We start from the raw sequence: 24,982 nt of genomic DNA, 5'->3' as shown, positions 1-24,982 counted from the left end.
ACTGGTATTTTGGCATAATTTTGTGTGTACATATTCAAGTGAGTTGATGGTGAAATTTAGCAATTAATCCGTGAAACACACGCGTGCCAAACCGTGGGGCCTGGTCCATACAGATCACAAATCAACTACGATCCTTTTAAAGGGGACATATAATGCCGTTTTTGTACAAGCTAATATGATTCTTTAGGGTCTAAATTAAAAGTTTGTAATATACTTTAATTAAAAATTCTCATTAGTTTTGTAAGAAAACACTCATTTTACCTGGTCAAAAAGCTCTGTTTTCACACAGCTTAAGTGCATGTGTCTTTAAATGATAATGAGCTTTGCTCACCCCGCCCCTCTGTTCTGTGGGGCGTTTTGCCACAACAACACACGTGGAGTGTTGCTTTGACAACAGTTGAGGGTATATTTTGAAGACTGGCAGCGGGAGTCTCTGAGGACACTGTGCAACCGTATCAATTTGAACCGGGGAGTCGGAAAACAGGACGTTTCTGAATGGTTGGTTATGTTTAGTAAGGTTAAGTAATGTCACTTTGATCTGTGTTTGTATGTATTGGCAGGGTAGAGTAGTGAGATACGAACGCTATGTGTTTACTGATGTAAGTTATACGTTAGTTCATTGACAGATTGATGTTACAGCTAATGGTCATGAAAAACTTTTTTTCGGTAAATGTAGGCTTGTCCGTGATGCGTAACTTTATCTATGCAGTGTTGTTAGGTACAACTGTCAGGGCTGAAGCACTAACATTTTACTGATCTGTTTAAAAAATAACCAGTCTGTGAGACTATGACAGTTATTAGGCACATAAACAACACATACTCAGACAGGAGCTAATACCTTTTTCAATGTTCTCGTTTATAAAGCAGTCTGGTGAAATGATTAGCGCAAACATGAAAGCATTGACGTTGATCGTGGGGAATATTCCCTTCGAAAACAAAACTCAGCCACTGCGTCTTCAGCGTTTCGGATTTAGGAACATCAAAATGACTGCTGTGTTCCTTATTACACCCAAGAACAGAACACCACAATTGCTTAGACGCCATTCTGCTCCAGCGTATCAACAATGCGGACTATGATTGACAGCTCGCTCACGAGCGAGGGCGGGTCTGTGTTGAAACGCTGCTGTCAATCAACAATCGTGGGAGGGGCGTCCAACCGTGTGACGTCACAAGGTCGAACGGCTTGATTTGAGAGAAGGGAAAACATATAAGAAGATTAAAAAAAAAACACTGGATGGATTTTTATCATTTATCATCATATGATGGTTGTGTACAGGCACTGCCAACACACATTTCAATACGACCAACTTGTAAAAGTGCATGTACCATTATATGACCCCTTTAACCCCTTCTCCTTATGGAGTCATTCCTTTTTTCTGTCCCATGTTCCCAGAATCCAATGTTCCCCAGTTTCCAGGGTTCCCATGTTTCCCAGATTTATATGCCACATAATGAACATATGATAAAGGGTCCTATGTTCCCCAGGTTAGGGTTAGGGGAACATAGGGTTAACCCTGCAAACATAGATATTTACCCCTCCTGACGCAAAGACAATTCCAAAAGGTTGACAGCGACATTGCGTTGTTTAATAAGATACTTTGTTTGAGCGTCAATCCCATAATGCATTGCTTTAAGCTGAGTGAAAAATAATCCAAGAAGCCGGACGAGTCAAAAATAGTGCCAGGTATGATGTTTAATAACAGCATTGTAACTTTTCAACCGTTTTTGTCTCCGTAGGGCGAAGTCAGTTTGCTCCATGAGCGACTTCCAGCGTTTAATGGACAGCTCCCCCTTCCTACCAGATAAGAGCAAGCATGGCGAACATATACGGGACGACGTGACCCCTCCCCTTTCACCGGATGACCTCAAATACATTGAGGAGTTTAATAGTAAGGGTTGGGATCTGCCCACCAGCTCCCTGGCTTCTTGCCCCATTCCTGGCCCAGTAATGCCCTCTCCGGGGATGGAGGCCTGGGCCGAATCCCGAAGGGCCGAGTCGACTTCAGAAGCATTCCAGCCAGCCTCCTGGTTCCTGACCACCAGCGCCACCTTGACCACCAACACCATAAGTAACCCTGAGTACTGCCAAATGCTCCCGCTCAGGGCGACCCAAGGGGGAGACCAGTTTGGGGTGCATGTCCTCCACAGTCCCGCTCGAGGGGAGCGCTCAGCTCCAAGCACCTCCGAGCAGGAGTACATGTTCTCCAAAGTGACTCAAGTAAAGCCAGGGGAGGTCGTAGGAGGTGCAGAAGAGGTGTTTGGAGGAACGTGGCCATGTGAGATTAGGAGTCACTTGGAGGCAGGACTTAGACCTGAAGAACATCCATTGATTTGCCCTGCGGTTGGATTTACCTCATCATTAGAGCTGGAGCTGTCTCGCAATCTGAGTGACGACATGAAGGAAAAAGCATTTGCTATGCGATCATCTGCGTCTGGATCCAGCCCTCCGGAACGGCAGCTACGGGACATGGCGTGCCAGACGAATGGTTTTACCACACGGGGGACGCAAACCACCCAGACTATCAGCGTAGGACTGCAAACGGAGGCTCTTCGCACCATCACAAGCAGTCCTCACCGGTGTCTAACGCCAAAAGGAGGCTCTACTCCCATCTCATCCCCATCTAGGAGCCTTAGGAAAATGCAGTACTCGCCAGTCGTACAGGCTAAGTTTGAACGCCCGTGTTGTTCTCCGAAATACGGCTCACCCAAGCTCCAAAGGAAACCCTCAAACGCTGGCAAAGCAGAGCAACCTGTCGGCCAGACTCGTGCTCCCACTCCAACAACCACTTCCCAGCAGCAAAAAGGCAACAATGAATCCGCTTGGGCTCGTTCCACGACGACTAGAGACAGTCCCGTTCACACCACCATCAACGACGGCCTCTCCAGCCTCTTCAACATCATCGACCACACGCCCGTCGCTTACGACACCATGCAGAAGTTCAACAAGTCCCCTAGCCGCTCTCGTCCCACTGAAGCAGGGCCATCAGATCCCAAATCTCCCGGTGTTTGTGCTGCACAGGGGCCTTTAAGGAACTCTCGGGGCCGGTCCCCAAGCCCTGTTCAGCTCATTGTAGAGGCGCAGGGCGAGAAAACCCCAGAGGGGATTAGCATCAGACAGGACCTGTCCGCTCCTCCGGGATACACGCTAGCGGAGAACGCTGCACGGATCTTGAATAAGAAACTACTGGAGCAGAGCTTCAGAGAGGAGAGGAGGCTTTCTGCTTCGTCCGCAGCTGCTCCCAACAGATCCGGAGACACCGAGAAACCTGGATGTCTTGAGGTAACTGAGAGGTTTATTTCATTGCTTGGAGGTTGCTCTTTTATACAGTAGCACCTCACTGCAGTACACGAGATCCAGGAGGCGGAGTTGGATCCAGATTTAAGGGGTGGAGATTGGTAGGTTTAGGGGTGGGTTTAGGGATCAGGGTGTGGACATGGTTAGGTTTAGGGGTGGGTTTGGGGATCAGGGGGTGGAGATGGTTAGGTTTAGGGGTGGGTTTAGGGATCAGGGGATGGAGATGGTTAGGTTTAGGGGTGGGTTTGGGGATCAGGGGATGGAGATGGGTAGGTTTAGGGGTGGGTTTGGGGATCAGGGGGTGGAGATGGTTAGGTTTAGGGGTGGGTTTAGGGATCGGGGGGTGGAGATGGTTAGGTTTAGGGGTGGGTTTGGGGATCAGGGGGTGGAGATGGTTAGGTTTAGGGGTGGGTTTAGGGATCGGGGGATGGAGATGGGTAGGTTTAGGGGTGGGTTTAGGGATCGGGGGGTGGAGATGGTTAGGTTTAGGGGTGGGTTTAGGGATCAGGGGATGGAGATGGGTAGGTTTAGGGGTGGGTTTAGGGATCAGGGGGTGGAGATGGGTAGGTTTAGGGGTGGGTTTGGGGATCAGGGGGTGGACATGGTTAGGTTTAGGGATCAGGGGGTGGACATGGTTAGGTTTAGGGGTGGGTTTAAGGATCAGGGGATGGAGATGGGTAGGTTTAGGGGTGGGTTTAGTGATCAGGGGGTGGAGATGGGTAGGTTTAGGTATATGTAAGGTGGGAGGAGTTGGATCTGGATCCAACTCCTCCCCCTGGATTTCGTGTTCTGCAGTGAGGACCATCTCCTTTTATAGCTCAGGAGTCAGAAATGGACCATAATTATTTACGTATTTAATTATTAATTATTATTTAAGGCGAGATACTACAGGCAAAAACTGTCTTTTTTCATGCATCTGTCAATTTTGAGATTTTGGGCATAAAGTTATGAAAAGCCTAAAAGCCACAAAATCTCAGAAGTTTCAGAGTCAGACTAGTGGAAAGAAAACATCCAAAATACACTTTTAACTGTATCTTTTAGAGCTCTTTATCTATTTGCGTCTGTAGATTTCAATTACAGTATATCTCTTTAAAGGCCGTTTTCCTCCTCCATTGAGCCAGAAATCTCCAGTTGAGTAGCATTTACATACGCCAAATTTTACAGTTTTATTCTTATCTATATTCTGAATGTTTTTACAGAGGTTTGTTCATATATAATTTTCCATATATAACATTTTATTCCAAAAAAATGATGAAAATGTATTTATTTTTGGCTGTTGACAGTATTTTCTGATTTGTGGAGTGATAAACGGAGATATCCAAAATATAAAATAAAAAAAACCCTTTGACTCTAATATATATATATTAAACTAATTTATTCTAATATATATAAAAAATTAAACAAGAATTTTGAACCTGACTTCATACAATGTTCCGATTTTTGTTCTAGAAATGTATGCAAATTAGTGCACATTTAATTAGATAATGCCTCATTTGCATATTTTAACATGACGTTTCAGAAAACTTGTGATACAGTTTTTTTGTTGCTGCAATTATTAATGTAATCAATCAACTGGTGAAGTATGGTGATATCTATTAGTTGTAGTTTGTTACCCTATTCACCTGGGGTGTCTCGCCTTTAGTAACATTCTTGTCTTTTTCATCAAAATGTTTGAGGATTTCTGACTTTTGGTCTTGGCAAATCTGAGCACAGTTTGAAACATCGTTGAGATCTCTTCTGAAACCCTACAGGAGAGACGTGTGAGATTACCAGGGTCAAATGTCTCCATTTGCTGTCTAGTAGAAACTAATGAGATTATATAATTTGTGATTTTGTTCTTTCCTGCGGGTACATAGGCATTTAGTTTGTCTCTTTTTTTTTAGTGTGGATTGTATATTACAGTATAAATTTGACTGCTTGTTGAAGGTTTTGGTCTTTGGACAATGCAAATTCATAATACAAAATGATATTATATTAAAGTATCAAAAATTCTCATTCCCAGCTTCCAAATGCTGCCTGAATGCAGGTCTGAATGCATGCTTTAGCGTGCTGCTTTGTTGCAATGCTAACGGTAGCATAGTCACATGCTGCTTATTGTTTTTTTATTTCGCAGTGAAACTAGCTTACATAACTTCTTTGGATACAGGATGTTCTAATTCACTGTTATAAAGTTGTATCCAGTTTTTGATGCCTGCCAAACTCTATCCATTTAGAAGATTAATCCCGCACATGAAAGCATGTCCACAGACAGAGCCGCGTCATCGCACAAACCCATGATGCCCTGTTAATGCCAAAGACACGTTCACAAAGATTTTAACATCATTAAAGGAAGATGGTTGTTTGTGAGCAGTGTATGTGCATCTGGGATTTGTGTTTTAAACGTCATGGATATTACTAGGCATTAATACATACAATACAACAGAAGAAAACTTTAGTAATTTTATTAACTCAATTAATTACTCTATTAATTTTAAATGCGATTGTCATGCACAGATTAGGAGTTTACACAAGTAAAACTATATTTCACAGAGTTACTGTATATAAGGGTGAAAATCACAAAGACGTGTCCAGATCACATTTCACCCCAAATTATACAACTCATATATTTCACAACAAATGGCATATCTGATATATATGTATATATATATATATATATATATATATATATATATATATATATATATATATATATATATATATATACACACACATATATGCCATTTGTTGTGAAATAAATTATTTAAATATTATAAATAAAATAAATAATATAAATATTTATATATATATATATATATATATATATATATTTATATTATTTATTTTATTTATAATATTTAAATTATTTATTTATTTATTTAACCTACACATTGTTGATAGGAATACAAACAAAATATTTATATTATTTATTTTAATTATTTATTTTATTTTATTTATGTATGCATTACAATATTATATTATATTATATTATATTATATTATATTATATTATATTATATTATATTGCACTGCTATAATGTTAACTGGGCAAAATTTAAAGGCAAAATACAATTTGATGCTAATTTTAATTGATTACATGATAATTATTACATTTGGAGGAGAAATATGATCTGGACAGGTTTTAATCTCACAGAGATTCTACTATATAGTGTTGTAATAATGTTCATATTTAAAGGACAGCAAGGCTTTTCCAGGTTATACCCACCGGACCGGCCAGAGGAGCGATGTAGTGCTAACCTGAGTCTGATGTGCTTGTGTTATTTTGACAAGTGTGTTTACTCCTGTTTCTCTGGGTTGCCTCCAGAACCACACTGTCTTACTAACTGCACCCTGGGGACTGTAACGCAGCTTGTGCTCGCCGTGCAGTAAGTGCCACCGATCCTACTCGACCTTTGACCTCACAGTGACCTCACTAGTCTTCCGTCTCACTGATTTTAATGGGATTTCTCTCACCGCATGCCACGCAGTTTCTAGACACTGTATCACCGCTAGGCATTATGGGAAATATTGTATGTGCTTCGTTGTGGTCACACTTTTTTAGTCCTCATGTAGGTGTGCGCATGCCCATCGTCTGGTATTAACTGACCTCACCAATAACCAGTCATCCAAAAAGCTCTGAGTTTTTATTGGACCGAAATTATTATCCCAAACGTGGGGTGGAATTTCATATGCCAAAACACAAGAAACTTTGGCTGATATGCAGTGGCTCCAAAAAAAAAAAAAAAAAAAAAAAAAAAAATTTTCAAAGAACGTTAACACAAGCAAACTAAGTGAAAAAAAAAAAATGTTTTAAAACAGCTAAACAACTAAATAGATGTTTTAAAAGATAAAACAATAAAAATAGAATTTTAAATGAAGACAAAGTATTTGCACACTTTTTTTAAGTGACTTAAGTGCCACTGTATAAAACAATAAAAATAGTATTTTAAATGACGACAAAAAGTATTTGCACACTTTTTTTTAAGTGCCATTGTATAAAACAATAAAAAATAGTATTTTAAAAGAAGACAAAAAGAATTTGCACACTTTTTTTAAGTGACTTAAGTGTCACTGTATAAAACAATAAAAATAGTATTTTAAAAGTAGACAAAGTATTTGCACACTTTTTTTAAGTGACTTAAGTGTCACTGTATAAAACAATAAAAATATAATTTTAAATTAAGACAAAGTATTTGCACACTTTTTTTAAGTGACTTAAGTACACTTAAAATACATAAAAATTGTATTTTAAATGAAGACAAAAAGTATTTGCACACTTTCTTTTTTTAAGTGACTTAAGTGTCACTGTATAAAACAATAAAACAAGTATTTTAAATGAAGACAAAAAGTATTTGCACACTTTTTTAAAGTGTCACTGTATAAAACAATAAAAATAGTATTTTAAATGAAGCCAAAGTATTTGCACACTTTTTTAAGTGACTTAAGTGTCACTGTATAAAACAATAAAACGAGTATTTTAAAAGACAAAAAGTATTTGCACACTTTTTTTAAGTGACTTAAGTGTCACTGTATAAAACAATAAAAATTGTATTTTAAATGAAGACAAAATGTATTTGCACACTTTTTAAAGTGACTTAAGTGACACTGTATATCAAACTCAAATGTGGCTTTTTGGATGGCGTTACCATTTTGACTATTAATATATAATCACTTAACTTTAAATTTTTCTTAGGTCCTTTGGCTGTTATGTGTTTCTGTGTTTGTAACTGTATTATTTTTGTCCATTTTGAAGGGTCTTAACCTCAGCAGCCCTACTGATGGAGACTACACCATAACATCTTGTGCTTTCTGGGTTTACTGTACTGTACTGTACTGTACTGTACTGTCTCGTGTTAACAGGACGTGAGCATGCTAGCAGTGCTAGTGGTGTGTGTAGGGTTCATTGGCTGCTGTGTGTGTTGATTGTGCCGTTTAACACCTGCTGCTAATGCTGGGTCTCATTTCTTCACTTCTAACAACAACTTGATGCTTGGTTGAGTTTTTTAATATTCAATATTAATATTAATATTTTAATATTTAAAATTGCCTTCAATCTTTATAGTTTTAGTAGTTGTGTTATGTGCTTTTTTTGGTCATACTTTTAATTAAATTATTTCCATTTTAGTTTTAATAATTTTAATACTGTAATTTTATTTAAGTTTGTTGCCAAGTTGTTGTTTATTTTTATCTAATATTTATATTTTATTTCAATTAACATAAATCATTTTAACTAGATTTCTTTTTAGTTTTAGTTTCTGTGTTTCGTGTTGGTTATGATGTCACTGGAGTGTATAAACAGAGTTCCATAGAACTCCATTCAAATTCACTTTGTATCCGCTTCAAAGTCTCGGTCAGAAACCGAGCAGACGTACAGTAGTAAATCCCTGTTTTTGAATTATTCAAACCACAGAAAATATCCACCTCTCACGCTGAAATCTCTTTCATTTTTAATGTTTGCTTTATCGCTCGAGAGAATTGTTTAGAATAAATCAAGCTCAAAATGCGTATTTCCTCAAAAGCAGACATTCAGTCCAAAACAAGCTGAATATTCTTCTTCACTCTCTGCCACAGAATGCATGAATGATGTTTATCGATTTTAGTTTATGTTAAATCTGTAAAAGCACTATTACTTTCAGACCAGTGTTATTTTATTATTAGATGCTGTCATAGTATTTTTTATAAATATTTTGAATTAGCTTTTTATTTACTTATTTTATTTTAGTTCATTGCCAAGACAACATTTTATATTTTCAACTGTTTAAGTTACAATTTTCCAATATTTCTATTTAGCTTTATTTATAGTATTATAAAGCTATATTTATTTTTAGAATTTATTTTTAGATTTTCAGTTTTCATTTCAATTTAGTTATGTGATTTTGTCATTTTTGTATTAGTTTTTTAAGTACTTCTATTTAGCTTTAATTTATTTTTATTTAAATTTTATACTAGTACTTTAACTTGTTTTATTTTGTTAAAGGCAAGGCAACATTTCTTTTTTCAAAACATATTTTGTTTCAGTTTTTTATATTTTATTTTACTTCAGCTTTGTGTAGATTTAATTAATTTTTATTTTAAGTATTTCTATTATTTTTGTTTTAGTAATTCTAGTACTTCAACAAGTTTTCTAAGTTACAGATTTCCATCTAATATATTTTATTTTACTTCAGCTAACAATAATGAGTTTTAATAGTTCTACTTATTTCTATTCAGCTTTATTTATAGTATTTAAATATTTTAAGTTAGCTTTTATATTTAGAATATCAGTTTTCATTTTAATTTAGTTTAAGTGCTTTTGTCATTTATATCAGTTTTAGCTTTTTTAGTATTTCTTATAGCTTTCATTTATTTGAATCTAAATTTTAGTTTTAGCAATTCTAGTAATTCAACTTAAACGTATTTATTTCAGTTTTTCAGTATTTCAGTTTTTTCATCCAGTATTTCATTTCAGCCTTATTTCTATTAACAAATTAACTTTTTTTTGTATTTTTTTTTTTTTATGTTTTAGTTAACAATAACAACACTGTTGCAGACCAACCACCAACTAACTTGACTAAATAAAAACAACCTGTCCTGCAGAAGCTCAGAGTTTGAAATCCTGCATGTTTTCTTCCTTGACTGCAGGATTTGCCCCGTTCCTCAGTGGCTCCACCTCTGCACTCCTGTTTCCTTCGACCGGCTCGTCCCGCCAACCGTCGACCCCCGTCCCGCTGGGCCGCTCACTCGCCCTCATCCTCACCCAAACACACACACACGCAGCGCACAGTGAGGTTCCTCTTCCCCTCGCCCGTCAGACCGGCTCAGGCCATCCCGGAGACGGAGGACCCCGGGCAGGAGGTTTCCCCACACACTTAACCAGCCTAGACTACATCTTTTGCCAACCCCCTTTTAGTTGTCAAGTGTGAATATGAATTGAAGAATTGGAATTTAGAGCGCATTCTTGTTTTAGCCTACTTCTGAAAAGCCCAAGAAAAGGTAAGCAGAAAGCGAAGCCCCTGGTCACGTGGTGATCATTATTATATGCTTTGACTTTCCTTTACCATCCCCCGTTCCAGCCTGACCACAGGTACGACGGAACCATCGAGAACCTTTCTAAGAACCATTGAACTGCCACTAGAGGGCAGAGTCCTGTGAGCACCAGCTGAACTCAACCATTCGGAAAACATTCTAGAACTTCCGTTTTGGAATTATCAAGAACCTGGAATGTACTGACGCAAAACACCGCAAAGTGTTCCATAAGAGGTGCCTACACACACGTGACCTCGCAACGGTCCCGTACTCGTGTGTGTGTCAATGTACATGTATGCAATACATATGACTTTATATGTGTTGGTCTGGTCGTAAAACATCGAACTTCTTTTTAGATGTTCTGATACTGGATAGTAATAATATTTGTCAGAACAGCATAAAAGTTTACATGCATTTACGTTCGTTTTTTTGTTTTTTTTTCTCTATTTCGGAGGGTTGAATATCCTTTGTTAAATTCTGTTCTGTGTATATAGTTTATAAAACTATTTTCTTATTTTTCTCGTACATCCCATTTTTGTTGGAAACCTTTGATGCTTGAATTTAAAAAAGACTTTGTAAGGAGAATTAAACTAAAGGAGAAAACCACACACTCGAGTTCGACAGGGACGAATGATATACATGATGTCAATCATAACAATGTATTTTAAAACCCAATGTAAAACTGAATGTTAAATGATGACAGGAGAGTATATTGACACTGATTATACTTATGCACAGTTCCCAAGTCACAAAACCCTAAAGGAATATCCACGGGATTCTAGTTGGAAATAAGCTGTCATAACTACAACCAATCCCAAAGCAAATTCCTTTTGTTTTAATGAGACGTCTGTAAACCAGGTCTGAATAAAAAGTGCTAAATGCTTGTAAGCATACGCAACTGTTTTAAATGTATGAATATTTAATTAGCAAACCATTGAGGCAGTTAAAGTGATGCAAACACTCTTTCAAAATGGCAAGTGTGCAATGTTGCTCAAAGCAGGGTTAAAATGAACCTTAACCTGGGGTTAAGGACATAGACCCAGGGTTAAATTTGCTTTCTTAACCCTTGTTCTGTGTTGAAAATCCTTTACTTAATTTGGCAAAAATGACCTGCCTTTTAAACTGCTTGTAAATTTCTCATAATATGCTATATTATCACCAAATATTGGATTCGATCTTTTTGTCAACTCAAAAACTGAGGTGCATAAGCTCAGATAAATGAGGCCTACGATCAGTCCGTTCCAAAAAGAAATACAAAATCTGAAAGTTGATAAAAATATCAAAGCCAATAGTCAGTTTTAGTCCAATGCAATAACATTAACTAGCATTTTCAGGAAAAAGAAAACCCTCTCGGAACACAACATGAGGGTTAATCAACATCCCAGATCATATTTTTATTGATTCATCAGTGTATGTTCTGGAACAAATAAGATGTTTTATATTGGGATGCTTTAGGATTGGTTCCACATATGACCAATATTCCACTAGGCGTCCTGTGCAGATTTCTTGGAGACGTGTGGACTGGGGTTTGGACAGCGGTTGTGCAGATATCATGTTTGATATGCATGCCTTTAAACACTAGCACTTTAGTGCATGTACTCAGACGCTGTTGTACCTTGTGATAAAGCTATGATTTAAGCCACCACACACTCTCTCACACACACACACACACACAAACAGTGTGGCGGCTCGTGTCATTTTTTTGTTGCCATTGAATTTGCATTAAGAACACTTTTTAATCCCATTATTGTACCTATTATCTGGTCTTTGTATAGATGTTATTATGAATTCAGATGTTTCTTTTCTTTGGAGGAAAAAGAAAAAAATTATGAATGTTTTAAATTAAGTCACTGTCAGATGTCTAATGATAGAGTGTTAAATTGGTAATAAATTGAATGTGTATTTACAAAAAAAAATTGATTTTTGTGATTTATTTGTTTCAAACAAAAAAGTATGCAAAATATAAAAAAAATTTTTTAACAAAGACACATTAAATGAATTAAAAGTGACAGTAAAGACATTAGTAATGTTACAAAAAAAATCTATTTCAAATAGATAATGTTCTTTTGAACTTTCTTTTCATTCAAAGATGCATCAGGGATTCTACAAAAAAAATGTGAAGCAGCAAAAAATATTTGCAACATTGATAATAATTAGAAATGTTTCTTTAGCAGCAAATCAGATTTCAAATTTCTGAAGGATCGTGTGACTGAAGACTGAAGGTCATTCTCGTGTTACGCAGCACGTTTGAGCTTCAATGAGATTCATTCTTGTGCATCAATCAGGTTAGGTTGAGCTTCTGTTCCTGTTTGCTGATCAGTGTTTATGAAGAGTTTATTAAGAGTTTACGGAGGGACAGAAAGCTCTCAGATTTCATCAAAAATATCTTCATTTGTGTTCAGAAGATGAACGAAAGTCTTACAGGGTTGGAACAACATGAGGGTGAGTAATTAGTTTCATTTTGGGTGAACTATCCCTTTAAAACTTTTAAAGGCGGTGTGAGGACGTGTGTGTGTGTGTGTTGACAGCAGGTCAGTGATCTGCAGGCATGAGGTCGCTGTAAGGAGATTTCCCAGGACTCTCAAATCCTTTCATTTCAGTGTAACACACAGTGTTCAGAGCGAATGTGTGTTGAGATTAGTTCTGTGTCATTATAGACTCATCCAGCGCTTGAGGCGAAGGTCACATTACACTTATTCTAACGGCACCTGAGAGATAAACGAGGCTTTCAGCTCTTATATAATCACTGCATCTGGACTTCAGGAACTGCTGACACAGGACAACACAGAGCTGATGTTTCAGAGACGGCACTCTTATTGCGTGTTTGTTAGTTAGTATTACATCACTGCAGTTTTCATTTCATAGGATTTTTTTTAATGAGCACTAGGCTAAATGTGCTGAAGAATTTACATCATATTCTATTCACGTGTATTTAACACCCATGATTAATATTATTTTTTATTTAAGCTGGTCACGTGATCTCAATGTCACGTGATTGTGAGGTTTGACCACAATTGCGTTGGATTAAATAGCATAAAAACTACGTTCAAAAGTTTGGGGTCTTGAAGCTGTAGCGTCTTAAATCGCCCTAATGGAGTATATTTTGTAATTAATGACTGTGCTGACAGGACATTATCTCACTTATTGCGCGGCTATCTGTCAAATCTATCAATACATGGAAATTGTTTGTCAATTATTATATTATGTGAGCAGAAAGAGAGTACAACACAACACAACTAGCACAGCTATGGAAGAAATCAGTAGCCAGGGGCAAATACACAGATCTGTGATTAACCAATCACAATAGAGTAGCCTATTCCAGAACACTGCATTAGTTCATCAAATCTTAGGAGAGATTGTTTAACAGTTTGACTTGCTGTACTGATTGAAGAGCTCATTCCCTGCTGAATTTCATTTCGATTTCTAGATAAAGTTGTAGAATATTTTGCCAGAGTTAAGTGGACAACTGATTTTGTTTAGAATTACATTTTTGTTTTAGAATATCCATTATTATTCAAGTTTTTTTAGGCCGTGAATGTCTTCAAAGCTCAGAATGTAAAAGCTCAAAATCTTTATGTTACCATTAAACAACATGTAATTCATGTTGTATAGGCTATGTATACAACATATGTAATTCATGCATGTCAACATGCTGTAATTCACTGAATGTGAAACGCATATATTTATGACTCTAGGATTCAGAAAGATGAATTCGGCATTTGAGTTTGGAGATACTTATTGCTCAGATGTTGCTCTTTTATTGCTCTTGAGATTTTAGGCCTCCATTTAACCCCATGTTTTCCAGGAGAAACAATTGAGACGTTAACAAGATCTCATATAATGGTTGCATTTAGCTTTTTACTTCTGGCAATTGTATGTATGCTTCAAAATTCATAAAAGTTGTGATCATTTGTGAAGATTATGACGATGGGACACAAAATCTCATTATCATCTCTATTTCAGCCCAGCTGAGATGAAGCTCAATGAAAGTGAGACCTCAGTCACAAAAATCACATGTAAACATTAAGATATTTCTGATAAACGTGGAGAATATTCCTACCGCTGACCTTGATTTAGAACAATCTGTTGAATCTGTTCAATTCAATCTGATTTTTGTGTGCAATAGTTGTGATGCCTGCCTTAACAAACGAATAACTTAATGTCTTAACGCTAATGACTGACTGATCTGGAAATGGACTTGAGATCTCATTTGAGGTTGTGCTTGACTCTTGGGTCCTGATAAGTTAATTACATTGATCTCATTCAAATAAATCCCTCTGTTTATTTAATTGTCCCGTCCGTGTTTCAGGGACACATATGCGTGAATGTGAGCGGTCGACACTTTAATTTCTGTCTCAGATAATCTTCTTAATGGGTTTCCATGGCTAAACTTACAAAACTGTGTGTGAACGTCTCGTTCTTCTCCTCCCAAATGTTAATCCAATCTATATGGATGAGAATATGTAATTAAATAAGTGATTGGATCCGTCAAACACTAAACCTTGAGTCCTCGACTCTATCTATCTATCTATCTATCTATCTATCTATCTATCTATCTATCTATCTATCTATCTATCTATCTATCTATCTATCTATCTATCTATCTGTCTGTCTATCTGTCTATCTATCTATCTATCTATCGTTCTATATACCTATCTATCTATCTGTCTGTTTTTCTGTCTGTCTGTCTGTCTGTCTGTCTGTCTGTCTATCTATCTATCTATCTATCTATCGGTCTATCTGTCTATCTGTCTGTCTGTCTGTCTGTCTGTCTATCTGTCTATCGTTCTATCTATCGTTCTATCTATCTATCTATCTATCTATCATTCTATCTATCTATCTATCTATCTATCTATCTATCTATCTATCTATCTATCTGTCTATCTATCTATCTGTCTATCTATCTATCTATCTATCTATCTATCTATCGGTCTATCTATCGGTCTATCTATCGGTCTATCTATCTATCTATCTATCTATCTATCCATCGGTCTATCTATCTATCTGTCTGTCTGTCTATCTATCTATCTATCTATCTATCTATCTATCTATCTATCTATCTATCTATCTATCTATCTATCTATCTATCTATCTATCTGTCTGTCTGTCTGTCTGTCTGTCTATCATTATATCTATCTATCTATCGTTCTATCTATCTATCTATCTATCTATCTGTCTGTCTGTCTGTCTGTCTGTCTGTCTGTCTATCTATCTATCTATCTATCTATCGTTCTATCTACCTATCTGTCTGTCTGTCTGTCTGTCTGTCTGTCGGTTTGTCTATCTGTTCTATTGTTTTGTCCATCTCTGTCCATGTTTCTTTTTGATCCTTTCATAGAATTTTCAGGGTTATATTTTTTTTTTGTCTTTTCCTCCCTTAGTGTGTGTGTGTGTGTGACTGGCAGATGGCTCAGTCATTGTTGGGCTGCTAAACCTTTGCACGCTCTTGTCAAGATGAAAAGACTTTCCAAGATGACTGTTGTCATGGTAACGACACCACTGCAGCCCTATATATATATATATCCTTCCAGAATATCAAGAAAATGTTTCTGATTCTGAAAACTCATTACATAATAACAGTCCAATATGCAGTCCAACGATGGCATAACACTAATGCTATGTTATGATGTAACACTCTTCAGAAAAGACTTTCAGATCTCATTTAAATCATATGATTTTTTTAAGCTCTTGTAATATTAGCCTGTCATATTCTGCCTGGAAGCATCTGTTGTGATGGAGCTTAACAGGAAGAAAAGTGATCCGATCACAGCTTGAGCAAAATGATCATTTGATAAAGAACATGGAAATAATCTTTCACTGCCTGCAAATATGATCTTACATCAGCAGCAAAAAGATTTAAGCAAAACACAACAGGACAGAAGCACTCAGCAAGTGTGTGTTATTCTCAATGAGACACAAGGGGGATTGTGTGTGTGTGTGTGTGTGTGTGTGTGTGTGTGTGTGTGTGTGTGTGTGTGTGTGTGTGTGTGTGTGTGTGTGTTTGGCTAATTGTAAGGGCCAATTTTTTCAAACGACCTCAAATTAAGATTAAAAACTGATGTGATAATATTTGAGGTGCTCTTCAGTAATTGAAAAGCTCATTTCATGTTTTAAATCTACTGATATCAACAGGTTTGTGTTCGGTTTAGGTATAGAGTTTAGTATAGGTACAGGGTTTAGCATGAATAACATTATTTTTATGCCAGTTAAGCTCAATAACACTTTTCATTACTGTAATGCAAAAGTCTGGTACCATTTTGAACTAAAATCAAAAATAATTAATAAAATAAAACAAATAATGAGAATTTGGTGGAAAGGCGATTGATCGGCATTAAAGCTATGTCACATAAATAATAGTCATAAATATATATTTTTGTTGAAATATGAGCTTTATATACATATTTCAACATACATAAACAACTTTTAATGAATGAAGAAAACTTGAGAGACCTTATCAGATAAGTTTTAATTCATAAAAACATAAACAGAACAGTATGTGCAAATAATACTACTTAAGATGACTCTTGTCAAAGTAAAATTAGCAACTGAGATCTTACTCAAGATGCCATGATAAAGCATGTTGCGTTTTCCTCTTGTATTGCACACAATTGTTTCATATCAAATAGAAGGAAATTAGAAAAATCTCAACAACACAAAACAAACTGGTTGCAGTCAAGTCGGCAACTAAAACTAAACTAAACAAAAATTTCTGAATTGCTGCTCCTTTGTGAAATGAAATAATGAAGAGTTTTTACATTCCCCTTGTCTATAATAAAATTGGTTTTAGTACAATGAAATTCTGTTAGCATGATTAGCATGTTGCTAACACGATTAACATGTTGCTATCATTCTGCTAGCACGATTTAACACGTTGTTAGCACGGTTTAACATTCTGCTAGCATGATTTAACACGTTGTTAGCATGTTTTTAGCAATTTGCTTACATGCTTAAACACACTGCTAGCATGATTTAGCATGTTAGCATTGGTTAGCACATTGCTAGCATGATTTAGCATGTTGCTAGCATGATTAACATGTTGCTGGCATGACTTAACATATTTTTAACATGCTGCTTACATGAGTTGGCATGTTGCTAGCATGATTTCAACTGTTGCTAAACTGCAATTATGAATGAATTAAATCCACAAACAAAAAAAGAAAATCAGGATGGGGCAAATACTGTAAAACATCACAAAAGAATATAAAAAATGTGGGAAGTCCTGAGGTGAGCTATCTTTTTTCTTTGTATTTTTGTTTGTTTTACCTGAACTATGGGCAGATTTCCACCCTTCAGATCTGAACTAGGAGAACCAGCACCGGTTCTGAGCCCAAACCCAAAGTCTTTAATGCACACAGGGTGACAGCGGTGTCCCGGCTTGAGAAAGAGCCGCCGCAGTCTCGCATCTTTGGCTGAACAGCACCTCCACGACCTTGGGGTCGGCCAGGGTTGAGAGGTCACCCAGGTCTTTTTCGTTGCATGCGATCTGTCGCAGAATTCGCCGCATGATCTTACCTGTCGGACGGGTGAAAGGCTTGAGTTTCAGGAGCAAAAGCAAATGCAAGGAGGAATTGAGAATGATCCCAGTACCTGAACGTGTTTTGGGAAGCCCTGGAGCATTCTGGATGAAATCTGGGGTGGCTATTGGTCCGATCTTCTCCCTCACTAAATGACAAAACAATCCACATAGAAGTTAGCAAGTATGAAATAGATTCAGATTGTATTTTCTATGTCTAACGGATCTAGGCCATTAAGGCCCAATCTCAATTCTACCCCTTACCCCTTACCCCTTCACTTTCCCCTACCACTCTGTTTTGCACGTTCCCTTGAAGGGGTAGGGTTGTCTCGATTCTCTTTTGGTTGGAGGGGTAGGGGTAGGGGGAAGGGCCAGATAGCCCTTGAAACGAAGATTTTTCGGGACCACACTTCAAACGAAGGGGTATGAGAAATGTACCTGCATACACCGGCTACAGAGGCAACATGGCTGCCAATAATCATTTTCTTTATGTCACATTCAATCTTGTGTTCATATTTACGGCCATGTTCTTCAAAGAAACGTTTGCAAAAAAAATCGCTGAAGTTCGTTAACGATAGTCCTGCAACATATTTTCATGTCTGATAACTGGTGAATGTAATTGCGGCAGGGAATTGGCTTATCTTTTACCGTACGTCTGCTATGAACACATTGTTTTCTTGTGGTTATATGTGAACACAGTGCTTACACAGTTTTGTGCTTTTTGCAACATGATCAACCAGTCTTGTATGTTCTTTATCAAACAGGGACACCTGAGGAAACCCGGAGGCTCATTCGTTTTCGCGCTGACAACGAGCAATGTTTCCCGAAGTCCAAAAATACTTAGGCGTCGAAGATATCGTCATCTCCGTTGTTGTCTGCGAACTTCAGAAGAAAAATGCAAAAAAATAGCTGTAACCCACGCAATTGAGATGACTACAGCTGACGACGGCATCTTGGAAGTTTGTGATAAACACTGGCGCATCTCCTGTGACGCAGGCACTAGCGACGACGTATAATGACGTGTAACGGTGTAGTAGTGGTGTCCCATTTCTTAGGGGAATATTTTCACCCCTACGCCTTGCCACTCTGTTTCAAGGGGTAGGCGAAGGGGTATAAAATAGAATTGGGATTGGGCCTAAGAGCTGTGTGTAAATCTCACTCCACAGAGATGCATTAACGACTAATGCTAGCGGCCGTGGTCTTTAGCGTACTTGTTAGCACACCCACCTCCCACACTGGAGACCATGGTTCAAATCCCACTCGGAGCGGGTCGATTAGGACCGGTTACATCCACAAAGGAATAATTGACAATGGGCCGTTAAATTATTAGAAAAGTACTCAAACATGTTTTTGTATAGAAAGCCACGTCAGAGTTCTCTTAAATAAACAAAAACACAAAATCATGCCAAAATTCACGTTTTGTTGAGTATCCTTGTAATCAAAGTGTTAAATGAACGCAAAGTGTTGTGAGAAAATGGGATGCGTGTCAGATCTGCGTCATGTGCAGCAGGTCTTCAGGTACGTTTACACGTCATGGATCCGCGAAAATGACTAAAAACGCTGTATTCTGCTGCCAGGCCATTAGATGGCGATGAAACACACGAGACTGAACACGATACACATGTGCATGACGTCATGGTCTTCAGAGATTTGCGTTTTTGTTGTGAAACTGTAAGTTTATCTGCTTCAAGAACAGCGCCTTTGTTACATCGCTAGTGAGAAATGTCATGTAGCTTTTAAGTTGCTGAACTATTTTACTGATAAAATCATCAGAGCAGCGCTGACAACACGTTTCTGTGTGAGTGTGTGTCCGTACTGTGAGTGTGTTTGAGTGGGAGAGATAGAATATGTGCTTTACATTCCTAATAAAAACTTTGTTTTTATCCTATTGTTTACTATATTTATCTGCTTGGTCAGTGTCACGTTTTGGGTTTTGTTTCTTGTCGTTGTCATGTTTCTGTGTCTTGTCATGTGATACCCTGTTTGTAATGTGATCCTGCCATGTGTCTTGTCATTGGTTAATCGTCTGATCATTAGGTGTAATTGTCTTGTAATTAGTCTGTGTATTTAAGCCCTCATGTTTGCCCTGTGTCTTTGTCGAGTTTTGAATGTTTCCAGTTGATGTTTTTGTTTTGAGTTTCCAGTTTCATGCCTTTGTTTGATTATGTTTTGGAATTAAAGTTGCGTTTGGGTTCACTTCAACTTGCCTCCAGTGGAAATTCGTTACAGTCAGTGAGTGTCGTTGTGGCTTTAGGCTGTAAGGAACTTTGAAATAAATGTAATCATTTGGCGTAGTGATATGGAACTGTAATGCGGTCAAAACCTGCCTGGAACTACTTTCCCTGTTCGTCAACCAATCAGATTCAAGCATTCATCAGCTCTGTAGTTCAATAGTGTTTAATCTGATCCACTGACCTTTCCTCTTGAGTTCCTCCGTCAGCGTGCGGTTGAACTCTTCGTGCTCTTTCAGTGTGATGAAGCAGTACAGACACTCTCCCTTCACTGCGTGAGGCCGACTGACCACTGCCGCTTCAGCCACTGACGGGTGATCGGACAGAGCCGCCTCCACTTCGGCTGTGCTCAACAGGTGACCTGAGAGAACACACGGGATGGCTGTAAACACTACCATTCAAACGTTTGGGGTCAGTAAATTAACTTTTATTCGGCAACGATGCATTGAAATGATCAAGAGTGACATTTAAAGATTTCTATTTCAGATAAATGAGGTTCTTTTAAACTTTCTATTCATCAAAGAATCCTAAAAAAAAAAATGCATCAGTGTTTCTACAAAAATCTGAAGCAGCACGACATTATTTAACATGAATAATAATCAGAAATGTTGATCTTGAGCAGCAAATCATCATATTTGAATGATTTCTGAAGGATCATGTGACACTGAAGACTGGAGTAATGATGCTGAAAATTCAGCTTTGATCACAGGGATAAATTAAAGTAAAAAAATATTTAAAATTGCATTAATATTTCACAAAATTATGGTTTGTCTTGTATATTTCATCAAATAAATGCACCCACAGTGCCATGAGAAAGTATTTTCTCTGTCCTGAATTTCTCTCTTTTTTTGTATTTAATTGCAGTTAAAATGTTGAAATATACAGTAGTCAACATTTGAACTGGATCAAAACCTTTCATCGAAGTTATAAATTAATTTTGAACAATACACAATCTTGCGATGCATAAGGATGTAGTGTAACGACACCCAGTTCCAGGAATGCACTAATATTTTGTTGGTATATATAATAATAAATAATAATAATATTATTATTGGTAATATTATCACTGGTATGGTATATATAATAATAATAATAATAATAGTAACAATTATTAGCTAACACTAAGTTGTCAACACTTCGTAAAAAATAATAAAAAATGCATTGCTTTCTGCCAGGACTTTTACGGGCTTTTCCCAAATCACAGAAGTGACCTCGACGTCCGGGTTAGCGGTAGCATTAGCCATCAGGCAAGTGTTATTTAAATAAACTCCTGATGTACTTACAAACTTTCCAATGCCTCGTTTTATGAGTACAGAACCTATTTGTACTACTGTAGAAGTTTGGTGCCATTCTGGGCATTATTAGTGGGGTAATTTACCAGATACAACCTTGGATCCATTAGCGCTGCACTAAGACATTCGGCTGATCTCTAAATAAGCTCTAACTTTAATAATGTTCGACCAAGGGAAAAAGGCTTCTGGGGGGTTGTTTGGCTCGAGGTCATGGTGCAAAGGACCCTAGGTTGACTTTACTCCGAACCATCGCTTTAGTTTAAAGGGACATTAAGTAGGATTTTCTCCCATCTAGTGGTGAAATTGTATTTTGCATTCAAATGAATAGTGCTCTACAGCGCCTCGCTTTTTAAAATGCGTGTTGCATCTACGGTAGCCATTATGTACCAAAAAGCTAAGCTTCTAATAGCACTTCATTGAGTTTTCCTTCGGGTGAACTGGTTTGTTATTTCAAACAAACTGCACCTTGACACAACGAACAAACAAATGTTAGTTTTGAACAAACAAAACTTACAACCTTGTTTTTAGGACCTTCTCTACTTTACTCAATAGCTGCTTTTCATCAAAGAGCCTGTTTAACTTTTAACTATAAATGTTATACTGTCTATAAACTAATAAAGTTCATAACCAAGCAATGAAAAGTTTGTAATTAAGACCGTAACAATGACTTACCTGTCGAGAAGAAAGCAGGCAACTTCAGCGTCTCTTTTGAAAGCTTTCTCCTGCATTAGCTATCCCGACATTAACCCTTGTTTTTTGTAATCTCCGATCACGTTTCCATTTACGGTCTATTTTGGACTTTTTCGACGACGAGGACTCCTTATCCTGTGACTCAGCATATGTATGGTCCTCCATTATAAATAACCGTGCAGTGCAGCCTTTTAAACTTGCCGGGGCAGTGACAAGCGCCTCTCTCTGCTCTGCTCCTCCGCTTCTGCTGGCTTCAGTCACGTGACGCTGGTTCTGAACGAAAACGCGTTGTGGAAACGCGTTGGCCTAGTACTTTTTGTCCCTCTCTGCTATTATAGTTTTTCAAGATGGCGGAACTACATGGAAGCCTCCGTGGACCTACCCGTCCCATGTACATAAAGATAATAAATTCTTCGTTTACGAGGATAAGTCAGATCATTGGCATAGGTATTTGTACACCATTGAGGACATATTTATGATTAAAAATATTGCTTTTAGATAATAAAATACCTAAAAAGCTACACATTGTCCCTTTAAGAGAAGGCAAACTAATATAATATGGCATTTCTAAGCACCAGGTGGCAGCACTGAAACATCATCATCTCTCAAGGTCTCACCAGAGACGTTCAGCATGTCGTCGATCCGGCCGGTGATCCAGTAATATCCGTCCTTGTCCCGCCGGCAGCCTGAGGACACAACGACACTCAGTAACACCATACAGCAACACAAGTTTGGTTACGCTGCAAAAGTCACCATGTAATCAAAATTAACATTTCTTTATGTTTATGGAATATCGCCGAATTAATTATAAATGATATATCAATTTTGTTTAATTCATGTGCCTTGTAATCATTAATCAAAATATCTTCCCCTCCCTCTTTCAGCTCATCTCTTCTCTTCTCTTCTGTAGGCGCGTTTCCATTACAGATTTGCGTAAAACTTTTGCGTTTTTTTTTTCTTTCTTTTTTTTCTAAATGTCGACAAAAAACGATTGCGAAATGACAGCGTTTCCATTAACCAATGTTATGCGACTAAAACTTCATTTTTTCCTCTCGCAATAAGTAAAATCATTCCAAAATGGAGATTTATGTACTATATCCCAGCCACTGCACTAGCCATTATTATTAATCGAAGGAGATGTATGTGTGTTTTCCAAGCATTAATGGTAAGAAACGACCCTTATACTGTGAGCGGCACATATGAGGTGTTTCTGGGTGTTTCTCCCTCATTTCTGCTTCGAGGTCTTGATTGTGGCATTTATTTGAGGTTTAAAATCCAGTATTCCTGTAATTATTTTGTCTTTTATGAATTCTTAAGAACTCTGTCTCGTATTCTGTCCAAACACACTGCGTCATTACGTCAGGTGACCTGTACATGCGCAAACACTGTTTCCATTGCAGTTCTGCGAAATATTTCTTTTTCGAATTGCCTGTAAAACCTCCTCATGCGAGCGTAAAAACTTTTTTTGCGATAAATTGGAGTTTTTGCGAAAATTACATGTTTCTATTGGGCGTATTTTCAATGCGCAATTTCAATTTGCGCAATTTGAAGGGTAATGGAAATGCAACACACACAACCACAACCATCCAATCAATTCCTCATGGACAAAATCAAGCCCCGCCCAACATTTGTTCTTGTTCCAGAAGCCGCTTGACTCGGATATACGTCACAATAGGGAAAAACAGACTCGCAATTAGCGTTTCATGACGACTTTAATTGAGATGTACCATATGTATCATAATTTGTCACTTAGATTAGACTTTAATGTCTTTAAAACATATAAAGTAACCTTACCTTTTGAAATTACATTATAATAGTTTTTTTTTAAATTAGTGACTTTTATTTAATAGCAAACACAAAGGATAATGTTTTTGTTCTGTAAGAAAAATTGCCTCATTCATTTTACCAATGTGAGAAAAAGTAACACAAAATTCTATAAAAAGCAATGATGTAATAGTGACATTTTAAAGTAACATTCACCGGCACTGGTTATGAAGTGGATGTGTGTGTGCATTACCATCTCCTGTCACATAGAATCCTGGGAATTTTCTGAAGTAGGTGCTCTCGAAGCGCTCCTGATTCCCGTACACACCCCTCATGATTCCTGGCCAGGGCTTCCGGAAAACCTGAGACACAAAACATCCGTTTATAGGAAAAAAAAACATGTGAAGAGAAAAACATATTGTGAATAGAATGGGTTGGGAACACCATCCAATGTTGACTTTTACAAAACCTGTCTTAAAGGAATAGTTCACTTAGAAATGAAAATTCTGTCATCATTTACTCACCCTCAAGTTGTTTCAAATCTGTATGAGTTTCTTTGTTCTGCTGAACACAAAGGAAGATGGGTAACACTTTATTTTACAGTGTCCTTGTTGTATATGTTACATGTACATACCAAAGTAATAACAGTAAATTATGCATAATTACATGCAACTAACCCTCAACCTAATCCTAATCCTATCCCTAACCCTATAGTAAGTACATGTAGTTGCTTAATATTACTCAGTACTTAAATATATAATTACACTGTAACAATGTCACCTTAAAATAAAGTGTAACCGGAAGATATTTTGAAGAATGTCGGTGACCAGACATTGGACGCCATTGACTTCCATAGTAGGAAAAAAAAATAAGTAGGAAAATCAACCGAGATCTTCAAAATATCTCCTTTTGTGTTCAGCAGAACATAGAAATTCATACAGGTTTGAAACAACTTGAGGGTGAGTAAACGATGACAGAATTATTCCTTTAACCAATCAGAAGCTAGGATGTAAATCTCACCAGGTATCCCTCCGCCTCCCCTTCTAATTCTTCTCCGTGTTCATTGAGAATGGCCGGTTGGACTCCAAAAAATGGGCATGTCTGCATAGAGAAGACACTGATATCAGAGTCATGCGTTCCTGATTTTAACTGTCCTCAAGACGGATGTGATGTGTAATAACTGAGACTCACGGCAGAGCCAGGCTTCAGTGGTGTAG

The 24,982-nt window shown here is 37.5% G+C and overlaps 2 protein-coding genes and 1 long non-coding RNA gene across 5 annotated transcripts in view; 2 read left to right on the top strand and 1 right to left on the bottom strand.

Annotated features, from left to right (window-relative positions):
- The window catches only part of mtcl1 (microtubule crosslinking factor 1), an 80,613-nt gene extending 68,431 nt beyond the window's left edge, over positions 1–12,182 (top strand). For 2 of the 3 annotated variants that reach the window (XM_079876830.1, XM_079876829.1), the window contains 2 exons: positions 1,738–3,280; positions 9,892–12,182. In XM_079876830.1, coding sequence (XP_079732956.1) covers positions 1,738–3,280; positions 9,892–10,122 — 1,774 coding nt within the window. In that variant the 3' untranslated portion in view covers positions 10,123–12,182. Of the gene's footprint in view, positions 1–1,737; positions 3,281–6,595; positions 6,657–9,891 lie in introns of all 3 variants that reach the window. The other variant, XM_079876831.1, reaches the window with a different exon arrangement.
- Positions 12,183–16,722: 4,540 nt separating this feature from the next.
- Positions 16,723–24,982, top strand: part of LOC307161906 — a 642,191-nt gene continuing 633,931 nt past the window's right edge. Inside the window, exons 1-2 of the long non-coding RNA XR_013821814.1 lie at positions 16,723–18,027; positions 18,929–19,231. This is a non-coding gene — a long non-coding RNA (uncharacterized lncRNA). The remainder of the gene's footprint in view (positions 18,028–18,928; positions 19,232–24,982) is intronic.
- The window catches only part of acss2l (acyl-CoA synthetase short chain family member 2 like), a 21,736-nt gene continuing 13,476 nt past the window's right edge, over positions 16,723–24,982 (bottom strand). Inside the window, exons 12-18 of the mRNA XM_079876835.1 lie at positions 24,957–24,982; positions 24,786–24,866; positions 24,019–24,127; positions 22,619–22,687; positions 20,204–20,380; positions 17,863–17,937; positions 16,723–17,787 (exon numbers count right to left, since the gene is read on the bottom strand). The exon at positions 24,957–24,982 is cut by the window's right edge and continues 31 nt beyond it. Coding sequence (XP_079732961.1) covers positions 17,618–17,787; positions 17,863–17,937; positions 20,204–20,380; positions 22,619–22,687; positions 24,019–24,127; positions 24,786–24,866; positions 24,957–24,982 — 707 coding nt within the window. The 3' untranslated portion in view covers positions 16,723–17,617. The remainder of the gene's footprint in view (positions 17,788–17,862; positions 17,938–20,203; positions 20,381–22,618; positions 22,688–24,018; positions 24,128–24,785; positions 24,867–24,956) is intronic.

This window comes from Squalius cephalus (assembly GCF_949319135.1).
Source record: "Squalius cephalus genome assembly, chromosome: 7".
Lineage (NCBI taxonomy): Eukaryota > Metazoa > Chordata > Actinopteri > Cypriniformes > Leuciscidae > Squalius > Squalius cephalus.
Note: the sequence above shows the minus strand (reverse complement) of the source record. Positions and strands in the feature narration are given on the sequence as shown.